General features: G+C 39.5%; 1 protein-coding gene and 1 pseudogene across 1 annotated transcript; both read left to right on the top strand.

Annotated features, from left to right (window-relative positions):
* LOC109850902 lies at positions 15334-20653 on the top strand (annotated as a pseudogene).
* LOC109849174 (17.8 kDa class I heat shock protein-like) lies at positions 23232-23770 on the top strand. The gene has a single exon (XM_020418984.1). The coding sequence runs from the start codon at positions 23300-23302 to the stop codon at positions 23768-23770; it is 471 nt and encodes a 156-aa protein (XP_020274573.1). The 5' UTR covers positions 23232-23299.

The following is a 24692-nucleotide window of genomic DNA, read 5'->3' as shown; positions in this document are numbered from 1 at the left end:
TTTTTGGTCTTTTACTCTTTTCTAGCTGTTGTATTGGGGTGTTATATAAACCCCATTACTGTTCTTCTTCTTAAGATTGAAGAAATCCAAGTTTGCTATTTAACAAGTTGTTAATCTCGTTTAAGAGCTGTTTAAGAGTTGGTTTCGTTAATCAGTTTTCAAGAGAAGTTTTTCAAGAGAAGTTTTTCTACAACAAGAAGAAGCTTTCAAATCCTATTGGAATCATTATTTCTTCAGCTCTTCTTGTTCATTGAGAAGTTTTCTAAACTCTTTCCTATATAGCTTATTATTTCACTTTCAATTTGATTAGCTATATTCATTAAGTTATTTATTGAGTTTGATTCACTATTATCACACACACTTATTGAGCTTTATATTCTCATATTATATTGTGGGTTGTGGTGTGGGATTTAGTGAGTGTGAGCTTCATTGTGTTCTCACTTGTTAATTGAGAACAAATCATTGTATTTAACTTTTATTTGTGAGAATCACTTGTAATACACTTGTACACCGAGAGAAGTGTGAGGAGAGAGAGACGGGGTCAAATCCAATAGGAGTGGCGTCGATTGACGAACCTAGGGAGAGGTTGTAATCGAGCACTTGAGGAGGAGGACACGGGCTAGATTCCTACACTTAGTGTGTAAAGTGTGATTGTTGAGTGATTGTGTAGTGTGAGAGTTTTCGGTGAACTTGTAAACCGAGTGTGTAGAAGTTCCGGCTTCCAAACCGGATTGTGATAGTGGATATCTCCTCGAGGTGAGGAGCGGGGACGTAGGTCGTGGGGACCGAACCTCGTGAACATATCGTGTGTTTGTGTTTTTGGTTGGCGTACATATTATTCATCTTTATTGCTCATATTCATATCATATTTATTCTTGCTAGAACGAATTGATCAACATAATTTTAATTGTTATTAATTGGGATTAGATTAGTATAAGACCCTAATCACCCCCCTCTAGGGTCTAACAATTGGTATCAGAGCTTGGTGCTCTTTGATTTAAGGACTAACCGCCTTGAGTTAAAGATCCAAGTTATCTTACTAGTGCTAATCTAATTTTGATTATTGTGCCTCTTGCATTTCATCTCTATGGATATGAATGATTCATCTTGCTTAGGATATGCTATTAATATTGCTCCTCGTTTGGATATTTTTCCCTATGCTCAATGGCGTATTAGATTTAAACTTTTCGTTCAATCTAATCAATTTGATCTATGGAAAATTATTGAGGATGCTTATGTTGTTCCTATTTTGGAAAAATCAAAATGGTGTGACAATGACAAAAGATTGTTTAACATGAATAAGCTTTTGTTAGGATTTTTGATTAGCGCTTTTCACTCATCATTTTCTAACAAACTTGCTAATTTTGATAGTGCTTATGCTTTATGGAAACTTATTGAAGCACATGAAGGAAAATTGGAGGCTATTCAAGAAGCGTTGGAAAATCCCGCTTTGAGCTCTAAGGAAGCCTCATCCCCATGTACAATACCACTAGGTAATAACCCTAGTGAGGTATGCGATAACGATGATATTATTACTTTTGATGAACTTGCTCTTGAGTTTAAAAAATTACACAATAGCTATATTGATGTAAAAAGTAAGTATGTTAATATAAAATCTATTCATGAAACACTAGCTACTAAGTTTAATTTTATTGCAAATGAAAATATAATTCTTAAAGAATGCAATGAAAATTTGAAAATTGAAAATGCTAGTTTGCTTCATGAAAAACGTGATGCTATGTTAGAAGTAGATAAGTTAAAATCTATGATGAGTAATCTTGTTTATCCTACTTCTAGTAGCAATACTTGTATGCACAATGATGAGTTGAATCAAATGAGAAAAAGAATATCTACCTTAGATTCAACACTAAATACTTGTATTGCTAATAATAAAAAGCTTATGGACTTATGTGCAAAGGTTAATGTTAATTCTTCCAAGAAACCTATTCACTATGCACATATGTATGATAAAATTCACAAATGTTCTATTTGCGGTCTTAAAGGCCATTTAGCTCAATTTTGTCATAATGCACCAAAAATTGACAAGCCTATACATGATTGTGCATCCCATCAAGCTTCATCATCACATACTCATGTACACACACATAGTGTAAATCATAAACATGCTCATGTGTATAAATGTGATTATTGTGGTCGTTTTGGTCATTTGGCCATGTTTTGTTTCGATTTGAAAAGAAATTCTCGTTTGCAAAATAATTACAAAGGGAAATCTATTTTTGCAAATGAACAACGTGCATTCCATTTCGGTCAACGTAAACCATTCAAACCACTACATTGCACAAATTGCAATCGTATGGGTCACGTTTACAATTTTTGCTTAGATCGTATCGGTGCACAAAATACGCCCAGACGGGTTCATAACCCTAGGGCCTTAGATTTAATTGCTAGGGGTCATGTCCCAAGTTCTAGTGGTACCAAAATGATTTGGGTACCAAAAAGACTTATATAGTATTTTTTAAATGTTTCGTTTTGTTTGTGTCAGAATAAATTATTTATATGTTTTTAATAGACAAAATCACTTATATATACCTTATAAAACCTTCAATATTTTATAAAACATATTTCTAAAAGGTCTATATTGTAAAAACTCTCAAAACATATTTCCAAAATCACCTGTGCTGCACATTCTCTCGCGGTCGACCGATACGGTCGACCGACGGTTATCTGTGAGCATTCCGGTCGACCGCGTTGGTCGACCGAAATTGAATCTTTACAGCAGCAAGGTTTTCGATTTACTGGGTTTTGGTTTTATTATTGGGTATTTGTTTAGACCCGAACTCTATATCACCCTTGATCTATCATCCACTCAATCTCTACCGCTGGTTCCTCTCTCAAAACACCCGACCCTTCTTCTTCCTCCCTCTCTGAAATCGCAACCTAGGGTTTCAGTTTTCGGTCGCCCGTTTTTTGGGTTTTGGCATCAGTCGATCTCTACCAAGTGTTTGCTAGGTAATGATCTCCCACTTATCCATTTAATTCCATTTCATTGCTCTAGTACTTGTTCCTGTTTTTTCTAGGGTTTATCTTTTAGAGAAATTTGTAAATTTTTCGTTTGTATTTACAGGGATATTGACAAATTTCCTCTCTCTTATCTAAGCCCTAGCTAATCATGCCTCCCAAGCCCCCCAAAAACAGGTCTAAACCCGAATCTAGTTCCTCTTCTGTAAAAGCCTCACATTATGAGGATTATCTGCTGTTTAAACCTCTTGTTAGAAAATATAGGGAACTTTGTAAACTGAAGATTCTCCCAACGAGGTATATCAAGTATCCTGAACTAGTCATATACAACACTCAGTCTATTCTTCATAATGTTGGGTTAGACAAATTGCTTGATGAAAGTCATAAAGTTCCTTATTATCCATTTCTTGTTTATCTGTTTTATGCGAACCTGTCCACAACATCTTCTGCTGATGGTAGTTTAACCATTACATCATCAGTGAAAAATGTTGAAATTACCTTCTCTGCCAACGAACTTGCGGGGATTCTTAATATCCCAACAAGTGACGTTCATCTCATGTCTGTTGATGTTGGTAATCCAGATGTTAACCCACTCATGTTTAAGCCCGGATGCTCATATCCTATGAACAACAATTCACTTAATCCTATTGCTAGACTCATTGCCCGAATTGTTGCTCAAAATTTGATTCCTAAGACTGGAAGTTTTGATCACTTCGCCTCTGACAAGATTAATGCTGTTTATGCCATCTTTGCTAAAATCAAAGTTGATTGGGCTACTATCTTTATCAATAACATGGCATCAAAACATACCAAGTTTCTACCGTTTGGTTCCTTTTTCACTCTCATCTTTCAACATTTCAATGTTGACCTCACTAATGAACCTAAGGTTGAATCCACAAGAGATTTCTTTGATAAAGTTTCCCTTTCCAGAATGCAAATATCTCTTGACTCCACACCATCTTCTCACTCCCGTTCTAGAGCCTCGACCTCTTCCACTCCTTCCACTTCTGAGATTTGTGACCGTCTTGATCGCCTTGAGACTCGTGTCACATCTATTCAGAAGGATGTTAGGACTATTCTTTCATACCAGCGTCAGTCTCTCGGGATCCCTTCTAATTCTGAGTCTGATTCTGATGAGGATTCTGCTGATGGCTCAGATGGTGATGGTGATGGTGGTGGTGATGGTGACAGTGGTGGTGATGATGGTGGAGATGGGGATAGTGATGGTGACGGTGGTGGTGATGATGTTGGAGGAGGTGATGACTGATTGAGTTTCTTCATGTGATGTTTTTTATTTTGTTTTTGACGCTTTCTTCTGGGTTGTAAAACTTGATAACTCTGTTTTTATTTGAGTGTAATAACTCTATGATGCTTTGTGGAACAACTATGTATGGTTTTGTGTGACGTTTTATGTATGACTTGCTATCTCGTGAACGAACCTATATGTTGCTTCTAATGCCTATATGATGTTCTTTGTGGCTTATTATGTTCAGATTATTTCTTTTATAAATCAATGCCTATATAAAATAACTTTCATATTTTGGTGTGTAGCAAATAGTTGCTTATCATAAGTTGCCTATATGAGGTTTAAGTTCTGTATTTTCGTGCACATCTATGATGCCTAAATGATGAGTTGTAAATTGCTTATGCTAGTTTATCATTTTATGATCAATGCATGGTTAAGACAATAATCATGTTTTGTTACTCGTAATTTTTTTATGCATAAGTTTGCTGGATAGTTGTTGTTTTAGCTCCTGTATATATGCTCTATTGATATCATCTAGTCTATTTGACAGGGGGAGTTTTTGGCATAAAATTCTTTATTTTTTTTATCTATGCTTATAAGCAGGGGGAGCATTGTTCCTATCTTTCATTTTTTCCCTCTTTTTGATGTTGTCAAAGGGGGAGAAAATACCACATATAGCTTACAAATTAATTTCTGTTATATATGGTCATGTATGACTTATTCTTGTTCTGGCTTATATGTGGATTATCAGTGTATACTTCATATTCATGTATAAATTGTTTGCCATCATCAAAAAGGGGGAGATTGTTGACCCTATAGTTTTGATGATGATTTGACAAACAATTTATTACTAATAAGTTTTCTAGTGTTTGTGGTTTATGTTCTCTTTTCAGGTATTTCAACACGCGTCATTAAAGCGTTAAAGATTCAAGTTCATCTGCGTGAATTTACCTGGGTATTTGTTTAGTTTTCTTATATATATTGTATGATGATATCTAAGCTCAATATATATACACTTAACACGATTTTTGACGTTTTCTATCATATAGATGATTTTTTCATTAAACGTTGTTAAAATATCTTTATCTCTTGTTTACAGCTCTCTCATACTTTATTATATACATATAATATATGCACAATATATATATGAATATTTACAAGTCCTATATCAACTTTCACTTTCATAAAAATACAGGTTTTCTAAGCATTTTTCAAAAACAGGTAGTTTTCACAAACGAAATTTGTTTTTCCAAAATTTCCTTTTCGAACATGTTCATTTCATCATTTATAAACTTTCCCCAAAGTTTCACTATTTTTTGGATATGATTTGACCTATTTCTAGCTGTTGTATTGGGTGCTATATATACCCTATTGCTGCTCTTCTTCTCTATCAATCAAGAAATCCAAGTTTACTGTTTAGCAAGATATTAATCACGTTTAAGAGCTGTTTAAGAAGTGTTTCGTTAATCTGTTTTCAAGAGAAAGTTTTCTACAACAAGAAGAGGCTCTCATATTCCATTGGGATCATATTCTTCAGCTCCTCTTGTTCATTGAGAAGTTTTTCTAAACTCTTTCCATATAGCTTATTATCTCACTTTCAATTGATTAGCTATATTCATTAAGTTATTTATTGGTTTTGATTCACTATTATCACACACACTTATTGAGCTTTATATTCTCATATTATATTGTGGGTTGTGGTGTGGGATTTAGTGAGTGTGAGCTTCATTGTGTTCTCACTTGTTAATTGAGAACAAATCATTGTATTTAACTTTTATTTGTGAGAATCACTTGTAATACACTTGTACACCGAGAGAAGTGTGAGGAGAGAGAGACGGGGTCAAATCCAATAGGAGTGGCGTCGATTGACGAACCTAGGGAGAGGTTGTAATCGAGCACTTGAGGAGGAGGACACGGGCTAGATTCCTACACTTAGTGTGTAAAGTGTGATTGTTGAGTGATTGTGTAGTGTGAGAGTTTTCGGTGAACTTGTAAACCGAGTGTGTAGAAGTTCCGGCTTCCAAACGGGATTGTGATAGTGGATATCTCCTCGAGGTGAGGAGCGGAGACGTAGGTCGTGGGGACCGAACCTCGTAAACATATCGTGTGTTTGTGTTTTGCTTGTCTCATATTTTATTTGTGCATATTCTTATTGTTCTTATTGTTCATATCTATCTCTTGTAAGAACGTATTGATCAACATAATTTTAATTGCTATTAATTGGGATTAGATTAGCATAAGACCCTAATCACCCCCCCTCTAGGGTCTAACAATATCAACGAAGTCAGAGGCCAACTCCCGCAATCCATACTGCAAACAACCCACCATAGCATTGAGGAGGCTCACAGGTCTCACATGTGCCAAAAGGACAGCTGGGTAGACCACCTCCACGGCAAGGGCATCGACCGGCCTAGTAGGAACGACGCAACGTTTGAGCCACAGCATCAAGAACCCGACCAGCAACGCTGTGTCGGAAATTGGAATTAGAGCTTGATAATGGAAGCTTTCAAACTCTGTATGAGCCGGGAAAACATCTTCCTTAGCCTCGTTGGTATAATGGGAGGTAGCGTCGTCAATACGAGCCTGAACTTCCTCCAAAGTACTGGCAGGCAATCGGGTCACAGAGGCTCCTTTAGTGGTCAAGTTCTGGAATAAATATTCTGCCCAAGACACTTGTTTAATGCCGCTTCCACGGGCCCCCGTCAGCTGCATGCAAATGTGGAAGTGACACATGACTTCCCAGAGAGTTGCATAAATTTCGGGGCTGATCCCGGAACAAATTCTTCATACGGCAAATCCCCAAGAATAAGACCCGAGACTTCGTGCATCTCGTGAAGAGTGAAGCCTAACTCCCCCACAGGGGTGAAGAAAGTGCAAGTCTCAGGATTATACTTCTCTAGTATAGAGAAGAAATGAAAGTGGCTCTGGATAATCTCGAACTTAGTAGCCCGCACAGGAACCAGCAATCCAGCTTGAGCAAGAGGGACTTCCAATTCATCCAGAACAAACTTGGTTATTCGGGTCCACCACCCCGTCACCGGAGAATGAACCCAGCCAGCAGTTCTAAATCCTTGCACGGGAAACTCTCCTTTCTTCGCCACAAACCTCTTGACAAAGGTATTGGCCGGACTGTTAGCAAATAAACCCGGCCGTAAAGCTGTCACCTACCGATTATAACCAACTGTGCGGACCCTGTGAAAAGTCAGAGTTCCGAGAGCAACCCCATCTTTATCCTTAACCAGGGGCCAATCCATACGCCTTAGGACAGAAGCACACTGGAAATAAGATATGGGGAACATCCTCTCCATATTGGGCAAGAAAAGGTTACGGTCCCCAACTTTCCGCAGCCACTTATAGTCCCCATCATAAGAGGCGCTTGCTTCGAAGTCAACAAAGTCCCCGAAGAGGTATCCAGGTTTGACTATTGGCTTACGGCTTGGGCTTTCAAGTCGAGCGTCCGTAACCAATGTCCTAAGAGTCTCAGGAGAAGCTTGGGTAATTAATTCTACGCAACTCTTCTCCCTAATTCGGAAAACTGGGAGTTCTTGGCGCGAGCTGAAGGTCATGTTCATGTCCGCACCACCTTCATGCCCGAAATGGTGGCGGAAAAGAAGAGGCTCGCTGGTATGACGTACTACAAAATAAAGAAAATTTAGACAAGGCAAAAACAAAGCTCAGACGCGAAGGTCGACTCCCGTGTCAGATAAGCTTGGACGCGAAGGTCGAACCTAGCATCCAAAAATCTCAGACGCGAAGGTCGAACCTCGCGTTAGAAAGTTCAGACGCGCAGGTCGACCCTCGCGTCAAGAATCTGAGACGTGGAGGTCGAACCCCTCGTCAAAAAAGATTAAACGACGGAGTCCAGCCCCGCGTTATTGAAACGAGTTTCCTCATTGATCTCAAGATCAGAACTTGCCGAAGCAAGTTTAATGACCACGGAGGTCATACTCACCGCCAATCAATGGAAGTTGGGGCGGCACATTCGCCTGAACAGCAGCGCCGCCGGCCGGCGCTGACGTTGCCGACCCTCGAGCCGCAGCGGCATCGGACTTGGAAGGACGAGGAGCGACTGGCTTCTTGGGCGCCATGGAATTTCATCGGAGGAGATGTGCAGTTTTCGCCGGAGAAGAAAACGAAATGTTTCGTTAAAGTTTCAAGAAGAGTCGAATGACTCTTGATTTGACCTCCAGCGGTCTATTTATAGACAGTTGTGAGCTGTCAAATCGTAACGGACGGGATTCGAGGCCAGAATCCCGCCCAAACTTGACCCTAGCGTTCGAGTTGTTTGGACTTCCAAACGCGAGGTTCAGCCACGCGTTCAAATTCTCCAACGCAGGGCTCACCCATGCGTTCTAATCCTCAAATGCAGAAATTATCTCTATGTTTGGACCGCTATGATAGCAGCTTCTTGACTACCAAGGCTACGACACGGCCCCAGATAAGTAAAAGAAGAGCTAACAGCAATCATCAAGGTGACCAAAGCCGGGAAGAAACAAACGACTCCACTGGGGAGTCTATTGGAAAAGGACAGATAGATTACAGTCAACAACATTGAAATTATCTGGCTCGATCAGACGGAGTGCGCAATCAATCCACTAAATTTTAGGATCCAAAGTATTCCTAAAATTCGTCCTAGTCAACCGCGAACTTTCAAAAACTTTGGAGGGGGTTTCTGTAGGCTGTCTAAAAATCACAATGGATAGCTGATCCCTATTAAGCTCCGACAATGGAAGTCATAATCAAACGACTTTCTAATCGCTGTATCTGCGACTCTGCGACCGCTACAAACACGACCTCATTTCTGAGATGATTGATCTTGATGGTTGCGACAACAACATGACTAATATTATATTAGCAACTATTAGAGATGCTGATGAGCAGTGTAATGATTTCAGAAATAAAAGGTTGGACTTAGTTGGTGAGTTACTTGGTAGAGAGCTGTGGGTAAATATTCATCTAAAAACACTATGGATGTTGATTCCGGTCAAGTTCCAACAACGAAAGCTACAATCAAATAGCTTTCGCGCCGACAATCGAAAGCTGCAAATAGAGGACTTTTCACATAGATCGAGAAGAGTTATAATTCAACGACACTTCCGACAACTGATGAAAACTCTATTCAGCAGTCTTCACATTCTGTAGTGAAAGTTACAATCTGACGACTTTCACACCCCACAACAGCTAAAGCTATGATTACTGAACAACGGTCCTTGCAACGCTTTACAGAAGAGGTTACAGATCAACTAAGTCCTTCTAAAACACGGAAGTCATCCTCGCGTTACAATTCTGGAAGTGCAGGCGACCCCCGCGTTTCCAAGCAGGCAACAAGTCAAAACGCGAGCGACCCTCGCGTTCATCAATGTTCAACCAACACCCAACTTCGCGTCTCAATTCTAAGAAACGAAGTTGGGGTTCTGAACGCCAGATTGGGCGTTTGACTCGTTCAAACACGAGTCGAACGGTTTTAGAACTGTTTTCCCCACGATCTGAGGAAATCACGCCCACTCAGGAGCGGATTTAGAGGGCAGTTACAACCTCTGATCCCCCTATAAAATCTCAACAAACTCAACTGAGTTAGAGGCTGGCTTTTTGGAACGGAAGAGTTAGCAGCAGGGGCGAATTCTGGAGGATCTCAACCACTCGGGTTTGATGATTCAACAGCAGCGGCAGCAAAATCCTTGGAGATAGGATTTTTGAATCAAGTTCAGAAGATCAAATCTGAAAAGATTCTTCAACAACAGAATACCAGCTTGGTCATTAACCGAATTCTCGGTTCTAACAACTCTATTAACAGAGTTCTAACTCGTTCAGAGTTCTTAAACTCGTTGAAGAGTTACTTACAAAACTTTCCACAGAAGTTCATTTATCCCACGAGATAAAAGATGGTCGGATCGTCAACGGAGAGCAAATTCGACGCGAGTAATCGAAGGAGGCATCTCATCGATACCGAGAAGAACCCAGTTTTAAACAAATAAGAGAATCAAATTCGTTCTCTTCTCTTTTGTAATCAAGTTGTAATCGGAATCAAAGAAATACAAGTCAATTTTCTTTTGTTCTTTTCATTGCAATTTTTCCAACATACACCAATCCACAAAAATATTCTTCTCATCTTATCATTTTTTTTCAATAACACATGAAAGAAATAAAAAGAAAGATAACCAGAAAATTGGCATAGGGGATATGACAGAGTTGACTAACACTAGTCTACCCCCTCTTGATAAAGATTTTCCTTTCCATAAGGCTAATCTTTTCTTTATTTTTTCAATCAAAGGATACCAATCATCTTTCTTTAACCTTCCAGACCTTAAAGGCACCCCAAGATAGGTAATGTGAAAATTAACACTTTTACAATTATTCATAGTAGTCAAGCCTTGTTGTAAAGAATCATTATTCTCGAGAGCAATAAGAACACTCTTATTAAAACTAATCTTCAAACCAAAGGCTAGTTCAAAACGATATAGACTCAGTTTCAAAACTGTTAGCTGATCTCTATTATTTTTGCAAAAAATCAAAGTATCATCTGCATATTATAAACAATGAACTTTGTGGTTCATATTATCAGGTCCTAAACCTTCAATAAGATGAGAATCTACTGCAAGATTTAACATTCTAGTAACCGAATCTGTTGTCAAAACAAAGAGAAGGGGTGATAAAGGATCTCCTTGACGAACACCCCTTTTAGACATAATCCAACTTCCTACTTTATGATTTATATTAATGACAGACATACCTCCATTTAAACATAACTTCACCTAATTTATCCATTTATCACCAAACCTTTTAGCTTTAAGAACATCTAAAATAAAATTCCAATCAAGCATTTCATAAGCTTTCACAAAGTCTAACTTTAATAAAATTTCTCCCTTTTTATTGTTTTAAAAACAATCATTAATAATCTCTTGGGCTACAGCCACACCATCAAGCATGGGATCAATAAGAAACTCAAGCTTAGAATTCAGCCTATTAGTAAGCACTTTAGTGATCACCTTATAAATCACATTAAGGAGACTGATGGGCCTGTAATCATTAACAGTAGTAGACTCATTTTTTTGGAATAAGAACAATATAAGCATAATTAAGTCTATTGATTTCTAATTTTCCCTCATAAAACTCCTCAAACAATTTCATAACATCACCTCTCACAGTGTCCCAAAACACTTGAAAGAATAAAGCAGGGAAGCCATCTGGGTCAGGGGATTTATCCTTATTCATATCACAAACAGCTTTATGAACTTCTTACACTGAAAATGATTGTTCAATATCACTGGAACCCCAATCTACCAAAGGGAACAATCTATTCCAATCAAGCTGGCACCTGTGAAGGACATTGTACCCATAAATCTTGTTATATCGGTTTTAAAAAACCTAAGCTATATCATCTTCAGAGCTTATTTCAACATCATTATAAGTAATTGAAGAAATCAAATTACTTCTCTTTCTCCCATTGGCAATTTTATGAAAATATGCAGTGTTGTGGTGTTGATGCTCAATATCAAACAGCCGATTAATCAAGAAGAGGATGGTCACATGTTGATGAAGGATGATGGAGGGCCCGCTCCCTTCTTTGACTTTATACCTGATTCTCAAACGAGAGCTTGATATTCATGCTGCACGAACAAGAAGAACCCGTGAGAGGACGGAGACCGGTTCCCCCGTGGTTCCTCCGATTGTCAAGTTAGTGAAACTAGAGTGGGGAAGGGGAAGGTCAAGAACCGATATGGTTTTTAAGGTGGCAAGGTGCGTGCCCAGAGGATCTACGTGAGCTCCTCTGTATGGACGAAGAATTATGTGTTCTTATTTTTGTGTCATCTATGTTTTAGGGGGGTTTAGATTGCTGACCTACCCTCATTCTCTCTGGCGATGGCCAATAGCATTTGTATATATAGAGGATGATCCTTTGCCGACTGGTCACTTTGGCCATACAAATGGCGGTGACAAAGTGTGAGCTGGAATTTGAGTCATCCTTCGCTTTACAGGTATCGACTAGCGACTAGAGGGGAAGTAATTTCGTCACGGGAGAGGGTGCCTCCGCATTCTCTGGGAAGTGTTTGATAGCGTGACAGAAATCACGTGGGCATACTGAATTATCCCTCACTTTTCAGGTGTCGGCTGACGACTGGAATGGAAGTCACTTCAACATGGGAGAGTGTGTCTCTGTATGCTTCAGGTAGTGATTGAGCTGACAAGTCATAGAGACTTATCAGGCCAAAATCCAGATAAGGCTTGTTCGAGGTGGACGAAGATGTCGACATATGCTCTGGGATAGAGACTTGGAGCTGGGGTCGAATTCTCAATTTAATTGGTAGCAGGGGATGTCCCCGCAGTTGCTTTTGAGAATTGCCCAGTGAGTGGTTGGGTGTCCTAAGTAGGGTCGTCCTTTATGATAGGGTCGATTGACACCGCCTTTCACGTCGACTCAGGAATGTCGGCATGTCTGACTGGTTGGAATGTTGTCTCATCTCAACTAATAATCATCTCTTGAGTCGATATAAAGATGCCGACTTGTATGGGAGCTCAGGATCTCTTGTGCCGACCAATATCGTTTTTAGTGACGACACCAGAGAGTCGACTTGCGACTTGATAAGTCGGTGAAAAGGGCCGAGTCCTCTGTGGTCGTGCCTTGGGTTTGTCCCTGATAAGTTACCAAAGTTTTATAATTAGCCATGATGGTCTAGTTGCATTAGAGGATTCGACCATCTGTCGTGACTTGGACTTATAATTCGACTAAGGAGTCAAATGCCTAGAACTTTTGAAAGTTGACTAGGGCTCTCATTGCATCATTTTGCAAATATCCGTATCTTGGGTGAGTGAACACCATAACATGTGGTCTCCCTCTTTGAGCCAATGTGCTTTAGCTCTTTGCTTCCACATTTGTTCTTCTTGAAATAAAATTTCATTCAACTGGATAGCAATATCATTTTTTTAATCAACTCATCATCTGTCAAATCTCTACTCTCCTCTATAACTTCCCAATTTAAAAGATCATCCAATAAATCTTTCTTTTTTTTATCTGACACTATGAAAATTGGAATGAACCTAATGTTTTATATATTTCCTCATAAATCTTAGCTTACCAACAATATTCTTAGTAGCAAAATCAATCGAAGGAGCACAACTCCACCACAAAGATACATTTTTTGTAAACTCTTTAGATTGCAACCAAAATTTTTCAAATCTAAAATTTTTAATATGATGTTGATTATCCCAACAATCAAAACTTATAGGAGCATGATCTGATAATTGACTACTAATATCCTATTGTTTGGAAAAGGAAAAAATGTCTTCCCAATCAGAGTTGAAAAAAACTCTGTCAAGCCTAGCCATAGAAGAAGATTTTCTCTTATTTGACCAAGTGAATTTTCTCCCATGAAGAGGGCTATCAATCAAATCCAATTCATTGATCACATCATTAAAAATTTCCATTTCTTTTCTATGATTATTTTTACTCTTTCTTTAATCCAATTCATTGATCACATCATTAAAAATTTCCATTTCTTTTCTATGATTATTTTTACTCTTTCTTTCATCAGGATTAGAAGTAACATTAAAATTGATTCTACTAAAGGCACTGTTATTTCAAAAGCAGGTAATTTTGAAAAAGATATTTCCTTCACGTAGACTTCAACAATTTCACAAAATACATTATAGGAAGCATAGTTGTACAACAGGGTGCATTATAGGAAGCATAGTTATACAACGGGGTACAGTATGCAAGTTTGGCCAATTTTCTAAAGTGTACTCTAAAAAACTAAAAAGTTAATTATTCATTTTAATATATTTTTCTACAGAACACTTAAAAATTTTTTATGGAGTTTGTTTTTTATCTACTTTTTCATATTGTTTGTGTTAAGATTATGGTTTCAGTTCATGTTTTATTGTCACATGTATTTAGTTACAATAAATTTATTGGCTCATATATATATTCTACAGTGTGTCGTCCTTTTGCATGGCGTCTTGTTCCTATGCCGCATAGTTATAAGCAATATGTTAATTTGGAGAACCAATTCGTACATTGAAGATAATCAACTCACTAATTTATTGGGAATCAGTTCGTAGAAATTGTACCATGGTTTGAGGGGGTCTAAGGAATTGTGAAACTGTAATATGAAAATTACTCAACTGTGCTGGGCTTTAACTTTCTCTACTTCAAAAATGAGCCTAGAAGAGTGATATGTAAAGCTATTCATTGTGAACAAATGTTATAATCACCTTATAGCCAGTGAATAGTTTTATGGAGGCATGGGGGAAATGGCCATACACTGGCTGTCACGCCCCAGGCTCACAGGCCCGTTGGCGCAAGCAAGCCATGAGACCCACCTATAATAACTTAAATGTTGGCTAAAATCCACTACTAAAATACAAGCACTAGTTGTCTTGAGCCTTGGGTTTTTTTTCTATTTGAACCACTAATATTTCTTCACACTAGTCTATGTGGGACTAAAGTGTGGGGATGTCACAATCACCCACCTTACAAAGACAACGTCCCCGTAAGGTATTTGCTTGCATGTGATATTTTTGTTGGTGTCGTTATATATTTTATGTATCTTATTTGGCATATTAAACTTTATAAAATTCCTAATAAGTGGTATCAGAGTCCTGATTTGAGGTGTGAATAAGAGGAGAGTTTCATGTAATATGTGTGCAGATATGTGTGACTAAGTGATAATCTAGCTGAGTCATTCGGTGTGAGTTAAAAAAAACTCATATTTTATCGATAATGTAAAATGGTTCATTAAGGGAGCTTAGACTTACGAGATTGTGTGTCATGAGCCGACATAGGACCATCTAATCGAGCTATCAAAAATATATTTTAAACGTCTCACAATTACTTCTGGGATTAGAAGATGTGATCTTTTCTTCTTGAGATGGTCAAATATCCAATTGACATTCCGTATTTGGTTTTCTAGTGATCTAACTGCTCACATGAATCTAATACACCCCTCTCAAGATAGAAATTCCAAAATTTTAATTAGTTCGAATGATGCTCGGACCGAAAACAAACGATTCACTAGAAGAAGAGAGTTAAAGCAATTGGCAATTCAAGAACTCTTCATAGTGTTTAAGTACAAAACTATAAAATTGATTTAAAGAAGAATGCTACGAAATAAATTCCAGTCGGCCTATTGTTCTATTAGCCTGCTAACTAAGTTGGTCCATTTGCTAATAATTGCGGGCTTAATTATTTGAGTTATCGACAAGGATCGTGATAGTTATGGGCTTAGTGCTTGGGGGAATGCTTGAATTCTCTCGTTCTTTCTAGAGATAACCATCTGGAAAACTTTTAAGGTGCCCCAGGGGACATTTTGTGTAGTGGAAGCAGACAGAATTTTCGGGATCCTTCCGTCTCAACGTACATAAATTAGTCCTTCCCTCTTTCTGTTCATCACATTCGAAGGCATGGCAAAAGTTCACATCCTCAGCTTTTAGCTTTAGATAGTTTCTGTAGAGAGATGGCTCTAATTCCTCAAATCTTCGGTCAGAGGAGCAACGTTTTCGACCCGTTCTCCCTCGATGTCTGGGATCCCTTTTAGGGCTGGCCTTTCGACTCTTCTCGCTCTCTCGCTGATCGTTCTGGTGCCAGCGGCGCTCTCAGCGAGGCCTCTGCCTTTGCGAACACCCGCATCGACTGGAAAGAGACGCCTGAGGCTCACGTCTTCAAGGCCGATCTTCCGGGGATGAAGAAGGAAGAGGTGAAGGTTGAGGTGGAGGAAGGAAGAGTTCTGCAGATCAGCGGAGAGCGGAGCAAGGAGCAGGAGGAGAAGAATGACAAGTGGCATAGAGTCGAGAGGAGCAGCGGCAAGTTCTTGAGGAGGTTCAGGCTGCCGGAGAATGCAAAGATGGATCAGGTGAAGGCGGCTATGGAGAATGTGAATGAAAGGGACGTGAGGTGAGGTGGGCCACACCACCATGTGAACACGTGAAGGAGCACCACGAGTTTAGCAATTAGCATCAGAAATCTTATTCGCGTGTGGGGGCCACTCATCAAAGAACGCGTTTTGCTTCTTTTTTGTTTTCGTTTCCACGTGGACGTAGGCGTTTTGCTTCTTTTTTGTTCTTTTTTGTTCTCATCAAAGAACGTGTTTTACTTGTTGTGCGCAGTGGAAATGTTTTTTTGCTCTAGGGTTTCGGTGGTGCAAGTGAGGTGAGGTTTCTTTTGGCGGCTGTAGCAGACGCAAACGTAGAGAGATTTTTTTCGGTTGGGCGGCGTGCAAAGAAGATTTGTGCAGTCAGAAGGAAAAATCGACGGCGTGTGCTAAGGTGGAAGAAAAGTTACTGTTCTCGTGGCTATTTCTTTTGAGAGAAAAATAGAGAGATATTTGTGTGAGAGAGAGATTTTTTGTGGGTTTAGATTGAGTGATTGTAAACCCTAGTTGTATTCTCTTCCTCTAATAGTAGATCTCCCCCCTCCTTGCCCCGTGGACGTAGGCAGTTTGCCGAACCACGTAAAATTGATTTGTTTGAGTTTGTGGTCATTGTAATAGTTTTTAGGATCCCTCGACAGGTCAGTCCTATAACTGATGAGAGGAAGAGCCGATATCTCACTTGGTTGAGATATCCGCTTCAGATTCTTGTCTCCTTGGTGAGACGGGAATTCTTATCGATCTTTCTCTCTTATTGTGCACCAGAAACTCTGCCGAAATTTCCACTGCGCACAACAAGTGGTATCAGAGCTCGGGCTACGCTTGCGCTATTTGGAGGAGTAGATCGTTTTGGAAGCTCGTCTAGGGCTTTGTTTGGTGATAAAGGTGGGATCTTTTGATAAAGGCTCTATCTGTTCAGTTTTGGATCTATTCTTCGTTCGGTGGTGCGTTGAGAAAGATGTCGGGGAAAGAAGGTGCTTCGGGTGTCGAGGGTGGTGCTTCTGGCGCGAAGACCATTCAGAGTTTGAATATCCATTCTATGAAGATAGATGTGGAGAAGTTTAATAGCACAAACAATTTTGGATTATGGAGATGCGAGGTTTTGGATGCGCTGAACGCGCAGAATTTGGAGGATACTTTGGAGTTAGATGGCAAGCCTGATGACGTTGAAGAGAAGGTTTGGAAGAAAATGAATCGAACGGCGTGTGGTGTGATTAGGTCTTGTTTGACTCAAGATCTAAAATATGATGTGATGAATGAGACTTCTGCAAAGAAGATTTGGGAGATTCTCGAAAGCAAGTATCTGACAAAGAGTGTTGAGAACCGCTTGCATTTGAAGAGGAGATTTTATCGTTTCCAGTTGAAGAAGGGAACCTCCATTAGAGATCACATGAACCACTACACAAAGCTTCTTGCGGATTTGGCGAATGTGGATGTCGTGATTGAAGATGAGGACAAGGCGTTGCTATTGTTGAGTTCCTTGCCCGACGAGGAATATGAGACCTTCGTCCTGACTCTGATTAATGGGAAGGTATCACTTTCGTATAGTGAGGTCACTGCTGCATTGGTGAATTATCAGCTTCGGAAGAAGAATAAGGAGAATTCGACTGAGTCGGTAGCAGAGGCGTTGGTCGCAAGAGGGAAGAATCCAAACCGGAAGAATTGGAAGTCACAGTCTAGAGTAGGGCATCCTACAATTGGAAAAGATCAGTGTGCTTGGTGCAAGGAGACTGGTCATTGGAAGAAAGACTGCCCAAAGCTCGACGAATGGATGAAGAATAAGCAGAAGGGAAAAGGGAAGCAACCATCATCAGAAGCAAACATCGTATCGGATGGTAATATTTCTGACTCTTCTATTTATTCGCTTTCTATTAGTCCGAAAGATAGCTATTCAGAGGAATCTGAATGGATGTTGGATAGTGGTGCGACCTATCATGTGTGCCCTAGAAGGGAATGGTTCTCCAGTTTTGAGAAGCTGGTGGATAGTGATGTAGTGTACATGGCTGATAACCGTGCATGCCAGATCCTTGGGATAGGAAGAATTCGCATAAAGATATTTGACGGGATTGTTAGAGAGTTAAATGATGTGAGATATGTTCCTTCTTTGAAGAAGAACTTGATCTCGATTGGAGCTTTGGTTGGACAGGGTCTGAAGGTTCGTGTTGAGGACATGGTTCTCGAGATTGCGAGAGACTCTCGTATTTTGATGAAGGGCGTCAGGAGAAATAACCTGTATTACTTGACTGGAGGTATAGTGATAGGTGGAGAGCTGACGACTTCTGTTGATTCGACTAGACTGCGGCATTTGGGGCTTGACCATTCCAGTATTGATTCCTCGCATAGATTGAAAGAGGGTGCAAAGACCTGCAGTTTGAAGTCCAGTGAACATGTTGATGTGAGCAAGAAGACCGAGGTGAAGTGTGGCGCCTCTATTCACCGTGCTAAGGGTCGTTCTGGAGGAGTTCACGTGGATGTTTAGGGGCCTTCCAAGGGGGCATCATTGGGAGATAATAGGTGTTTGGTTTCCTTTGTTGGTGGCTGTTCTAGGCGTGTTTGGGTTGCAACCAAATCCCCATTGGAGAAAGTCCTAGTAGTCTCTAACAGTTTGAAGAAGTGTGTGATAGACAGAAAGGTGAAGGTACTCCATTCTGGTGGGAGGTACAAGATGGACCTGTTTCTGTATTGGAACCGAGATCACGGCATTTCGAGACACTTCGTTGGAAAGGAAATCTTGGGGCAACTAGATAGGGTGACAAATTTGGAAGACCGTGCCTTGCTGGAGGAGGATCGATGTTTGGTGTCAAGCAATGGTCTGCAGAAGAGTTTCTGGACAGAGGCTTCGACATATTTGGGTCATCCTATTAAAGAGTTGTCAACTGCTGTGATTGGAGGTAAAACTTCATTGGAAGATAGGTCTGATAGTGTCACTTTGTTTGAGGCTTCGATGAGGAAGCTAATTGACTCTCAGCAGGTGGAGAGTTTTGGACAGACCTTAGAGGTATTCGATGAGGAAGCTAATTGACTCTCAGCAGGTGGAGAGTTTTGGACAGACCTTAGAGGTATCGCAGCGGTTGGAGATTAATGCTACTCCACATTGGGTGGGGATTTTCCCACATACTCCAGGTCATTCTGCATTGGTTGGGATTCCAGCTGAGGTGACACAGCGTGTTGGAGGTGCTATCAGCCACAGAGTTGATGATATTGGAGAAGGGTTGCGAACTCTTCTATTGGATTGAGGCCTTTGGAGGCCATTTGAGTGAACTACGTTCGGCTTGATTCCTTGGGCAAGAGGATACATAGGCAGTCTTTATGATGCAGCCGGGTTGGATTTTGATGGGGTGAGATCGATTTGGTGAGTTGATACCGACATTTGGAGAGTGTTCGCATTCTCATTTGGGTTCTCGACTTGTTATGGATTGAGTCCGTTGTCGTGAATTGTTTTACTTCGTACTGGACACAACAAGTGAGACATTTGGTTTGATCGGTGTCGGCTCAGTTTTGGGAAAACTTCGCCGAGGTGGAGAATTGTGAATGAAAGGGACGTGAGGTGAGGTGGGCCACACCACCATGTGAACACGTGAAGGAGCACCACGAGTTTAGCATCAGAAATCTTATTCACGTGTGGGGGCCACTCATCAAAGAACGCGTTTTGCTTCTTTTTGGTTTTCGTTTCCACGTGAGCCTACCCGATAGTATAGCCTATAAATGTTTTTTTGCTCTAGGGTTTCGGTGGTGCAAGTGAGGTGAGGTTTCTTTTGGTAGCTGTAGCAGACGCAAACGTAGAGAGATTTTTTTCGGTTGGGCGGCGTGCAAAGAAGATTTGTGCAGTCAGAAGGAAAAATCGACGGCGTGTGCTAAGGTGGAAGAAAAGTTACTGTTCTCGTGGCTATTTCTTTTGAGAGAAAAATAGAGAGATATTTGTGTGAGAGAGAGATTGTTTGTGGGTTTAGATTGAGTGATTGTAAACCCTAGTTGTATTCTCTCCCTCTAATAGTAGATCTCCCCCCTCCTTGCCCCGTGGACATAGGCAGTTTGCCGAACCACGTAAAATTGATTTGTTTGAGTTTGTGGTCATTGTAATAGTTTTTAGGATCCCTCGACAGGTCAGTCCTAGAACTGATGAGAGGAAGAGCCGATATCTCACTTGGTTGAGATATCCGCTTCAGATTCTTGTCTCCTTGGTGAGACGGGAATTCTTATCGATCTTTCTCTCTTATTGTGCACCAGAAACTCTGCCGAAATTTTCGCTGCGCACAACAGAGAATAGTGTGCTCACTGTGACCGTGCCCAAGGAGGAAGTCAAGAAGCCCGAGGTGAAGGCCATTGAAATCTCTAGTTAGAAGAATAGATCAGATCGGTTGGTTGTGTTAATTCCGAGCTTTCGTTGTGGTGTTGCGAGTCTTCCTCTTGAGCTTTCTGCATGCGAGTGTCTCTAGTGTTTGTGTGTGTGGATTGATGAGGTTTATTATGTCATGTATGTCTGTGTTTGAAAGTTTGAAGTAAGGTATCTAAAATCTTACGCCTGAATGTGAAATTGTTTAACTATATTTTATTGGATTATAAATTAGTGGCTTGTTGTGCAGTAGTGCTGATTATTTCAGCCAATTTTAAAATTGGTACCTAAAATGTAGTCTAGAATCCAGGTCGCTGTATTTTTGTTTTCCAAGGATTACGAAACTTATTGTCGAAGTTCAAAATTGATTCTCTTAACATTTATCTATATATAACATTTATCTATGTAAAATGCCTTAAGGACCTAAAATGTGGGACCGTTTGAGGGGACAGATGATGACCAGCTCATTATGCAATAGAAGAGGATATTTCATATATTTCCTCCAATGGTCTTATATTTTGGGTCCATATAGCAGCGTTTTTTATTTATTTCACATAATATATTACATGAAGTTAAGAAACTTATTATTCATATCCTATTATATTGCACCATGGCATTAAAAGTTTAAACTATGAATTTAACAACTTTAATTAAACATTTAAAGGAGGAACCTGTGAAGTTACTCAATAGTCATAGACCTTAACTTTATCTAACTTGAAAAATGAACCAAGAATAATGATGGAAAGGTGAATTGATATTTATTGAGAATGAATAATTCGTTACAACAGTTAGAAGACATAATGAACACTTGTGCGCAAAGATAGCTGATTTTAAGGAACATCTAGAGGTGGATTAGAAATGAGTTGCAAATCGCGATTTTATTGCTCTTGAAAAGAAACTATGGGCAACTAAGAGATCCAAATTAACATGCAAAAACTAAGGATCACGATTTAAATATTCTTAAAAGAAACTGCGGGCAACCTAGAGCGTCCCAAATTAACATGTAAAAGCTAGAGCTTAGTAATATGAAAATAAAGATGTACGTGTGTAAGCTAGGCAAGCTAACATCAGCTGAAGTTCATGTTGGAGTAGTAAAAATATACCCTTGAAGAGCCAACATAAATTATGTAATATTTTTAAAATATTGATAGATTTAATTGTTACACATATAATTTGGATATTATTTTTATAATTCTTATAGTATCTTTAGAAATTATTTTTGTGAGATCATACACCGTGATGGTCACTTGTTTAGAGATATAATCTATCTTAAAGATTTTTAAAATTAAATGATAACTTAGTTATAGCATGTTATTATGCGTGAGAGGTGGTGGGTCTCAATCATCGAGAATAGTGATTCTTCGGGTGCATGTCATAAGCACATATTGTGATACGTGTAGCACTAGAACATATTTAGATTTTCTAGGACGAGTCACCTAAGAGATAGAGAATTCGAATTGTTACATTTTTCTTTTGACCTGATGACAATATCATTTCTAATTTGACAATTAGTATATTTTAATGTGATGGTTAATCTTATTTAGCAAACGCTACACAACCTGAAATGTTATGTTATTAATTTTTATTTAGGTAAATGATAAATATCTAAATAAAATTCAATATGCTCATTATGATGAGTTAATTTATTGTAAATATCCCATAAAATTATTTAATTTCCATCAATTGATTTTTTGGGAAAATATTTTTTAAAATTTATTTTCCTATAAAAATAAAATATTTTGATGTTTGGAAGTATTTTTTTATTCATCTGCATCTTCATTGCAATTTAGGCATGAGAAATTAGGTAAACGGGTCTACTCGATAAAGTTGTCTAAAATAAATGATATTTGAGAGGACTGAATATAAGACAACATTATTCATGAATATTTAATCACATATTATGAAAATGTTTTTATGAATATTTGGCCGAATAGGGATTTGATTGTCAAATTAATATTATTAATTTGATTAATAATTATTTCTCGATATCCAATTGGTCTCATTTATATCATTAGAAGAGGTATAAATGTAATACAGTTCTATTCTATCCTTAACCGTTATGGATTGAGTTTTTGAATATAATTCTAAATCATTATAACTTGTTAGCTAGAAGGCTAGTCTATTCCTATAAATAGGACTCATATGTGGCCTTATGTAGACACAGAAAATCTTCTGAAGATAAGATAAAAAATATGAAAGATAAAAATAGAAAATTAAGAATCTATCTCTCAGTATTGCTCCTCTTTAGCGATGGATGGAATGGAATTTAGTTGGAGAGGAAGTTCTTTCGGTTGATCTTGGAATAGATTATTATACATAATCAAAAAATGTTTTAGCTATTCTTATAAACTATGAAATGGATTGAAGTGTAAAGAAGCTTAAACTTGAGTTAGATTTAGACCAAAGGGTCATCAGAACAATACGAGTTCACACGGATAAAAGATATGGAGACCGGCTTCAGCACCAGGCTATCATGTTGACAACAATCATTGATCCATTGACTTGGTTTTACGAAAACAGTTCTGCTAAAACAAACAAGGTCTGGTGTAAATTAAATTACTCCTCATCCGTCCCCCATCCAAATAGCCTTCTAATTAAGTTGGCCCAGTCAGTTAGCCTGCTAACTAAGTTAGCCCATCTGCTAATAATTGGCGTCCTAATTACTTTTGGATGCTCGAGTTCTCTCGTCGCTTCCAGATGCGACCATCTGGAACAGTCCCGGTGGAAGCGGATGGACATTTCAAGATCCTTCCATCTCAACATCTATATAAGGTTGCCCCTCCCTCTTTCTCATGGTCACACTGTGAGCAAGCGGTGCTCTAATTACCGAAGTCCGAAGAAGTTGAAGAATTTTTCATCTTGAGATCATTCTGTAGAGAGATGGCTTTGATCCCTCGAATCTTTGGTCAGAGGAGCAATGTCTTCGACCCCTTCTCCCTCGACGTGTGGGATCCCTTTCAGGGCTGGCCTTTCGACACCTCTCGCACCAGCGGTGCTCTCAGCGACACCTCTGCCTTCGCCAACACCCGCATCGACTGGAAGGAGACGCCCGAGGCGCACGTCTTCAAGGCCGATCTTCCGGGGTTGAAGAAGGAAGAGGTGAAGGTGGAAGTCGAGGAGGGAAGAGTGCTTCAGATCAGCGGAGAGCGCAGGAAGGAGCAGGAGGAGAAGAATGACAAGTGGCATAGGGTTGAGAGGAGCAGCGGAAAGTTCTTGAGGAGGTTCAGGCTGCCGGAGAATGCCAAGGTGGATCAGGTGAAGGCGACGATGGAGAGCGGTGTGCTCACGGTGACTGTGCCCAAGGAGGAAGTTAAGAAGCCTGAGGTGAAGGCTATTGAAATCTCCGTCTAAAGGAATGTTGGAATCCGTGCTTTTTAGTTGTATTTCCGAGCGTCAGCAAAGTGTTTTGGTCTAGGCTGGTTATTTTGAGTCTGGTCCGAGGTTTGCGTGAGAGTCCGTTGTTATTGTGCGTGTTCTTGTGTGTGTGGTCGGTTTATGAGGTCTATTGTGCCCTGTATGCGTATGTTTGAAGTTTGAAGTAGTAAAGTTCCTCAGTTTTTGGCTAATTGTTTGAATGTAAAATTTTTGCCTTTTTCAGACGAAAGGTTTTTTTAATTTCGTATTAGAATTTTGAATTTAGGCCAGACTCGTTACAATTGTGAGGAGTTAAAAAAGATGTTTGTTCGGAAACATGGTTATATATACACATGCTGTGAGCTTTCCTTCTCTTGACATTCCTTTAACGCACGCACTTGGATCTCCAGTCAGTAACCTGAAAGAAGAAATGGCCTCTAGCCTTTGAAAGAAATAAAATAAGGGAGTCCTTAACTCTAGCAGACCCATTATATTACATTAGACAAGACTTATACATTAGACACAACTTGGAAAGAATCTATCCATTGCCAATAGCTGCCTAGGGCAGTAGCGAGGGTGGTAAGAAATATGTAATAGAGGGGACCACCATCTAGGAAGTCGTCGTGTTGGGGGCTGATACGCCAACCTCGCCGCGGAAGCGAATCACCTGAGAGAAAACCCTTACTTTTGTTTTCACAAAACACAAGCAAATCTCAATATTCCAGTTTTAATAATGAAAACAAGAACAGAAGTGAAATATCTCAGCAATGTGAGATATACACTCTTCCCAATATCAGATCTAGGTCTGAATATCGAGATAACCAACCAACACAATCAATAGCCAATACAATAAGTAAGACACAAGATTTACGTGGTTCGGCAAACTTTCTTACGTTCACGGGGAGGGGTGAATGGAGAT

Source organism: Asparagus officinalis, chromosome 7 (genome assembly GCF_001876935.1).
Source record: "Asparagus officinalis chromosome 7, Aspof.V1, whole genome shotgun sequence".
NCBI classification, from domain to species: domain Eukaryota; kingdom Viridiplantae; phylum Streptophyta; class Magnoliopsida; order Asparagales; family Asparagaceae; genus Asparagus; species Asparagus officinalis.
The sequence above is the reverse complement of the archived record's forward strand: the minus strand, read 5'-3'. Positions and strand labels throughout refer to the sequence as shown.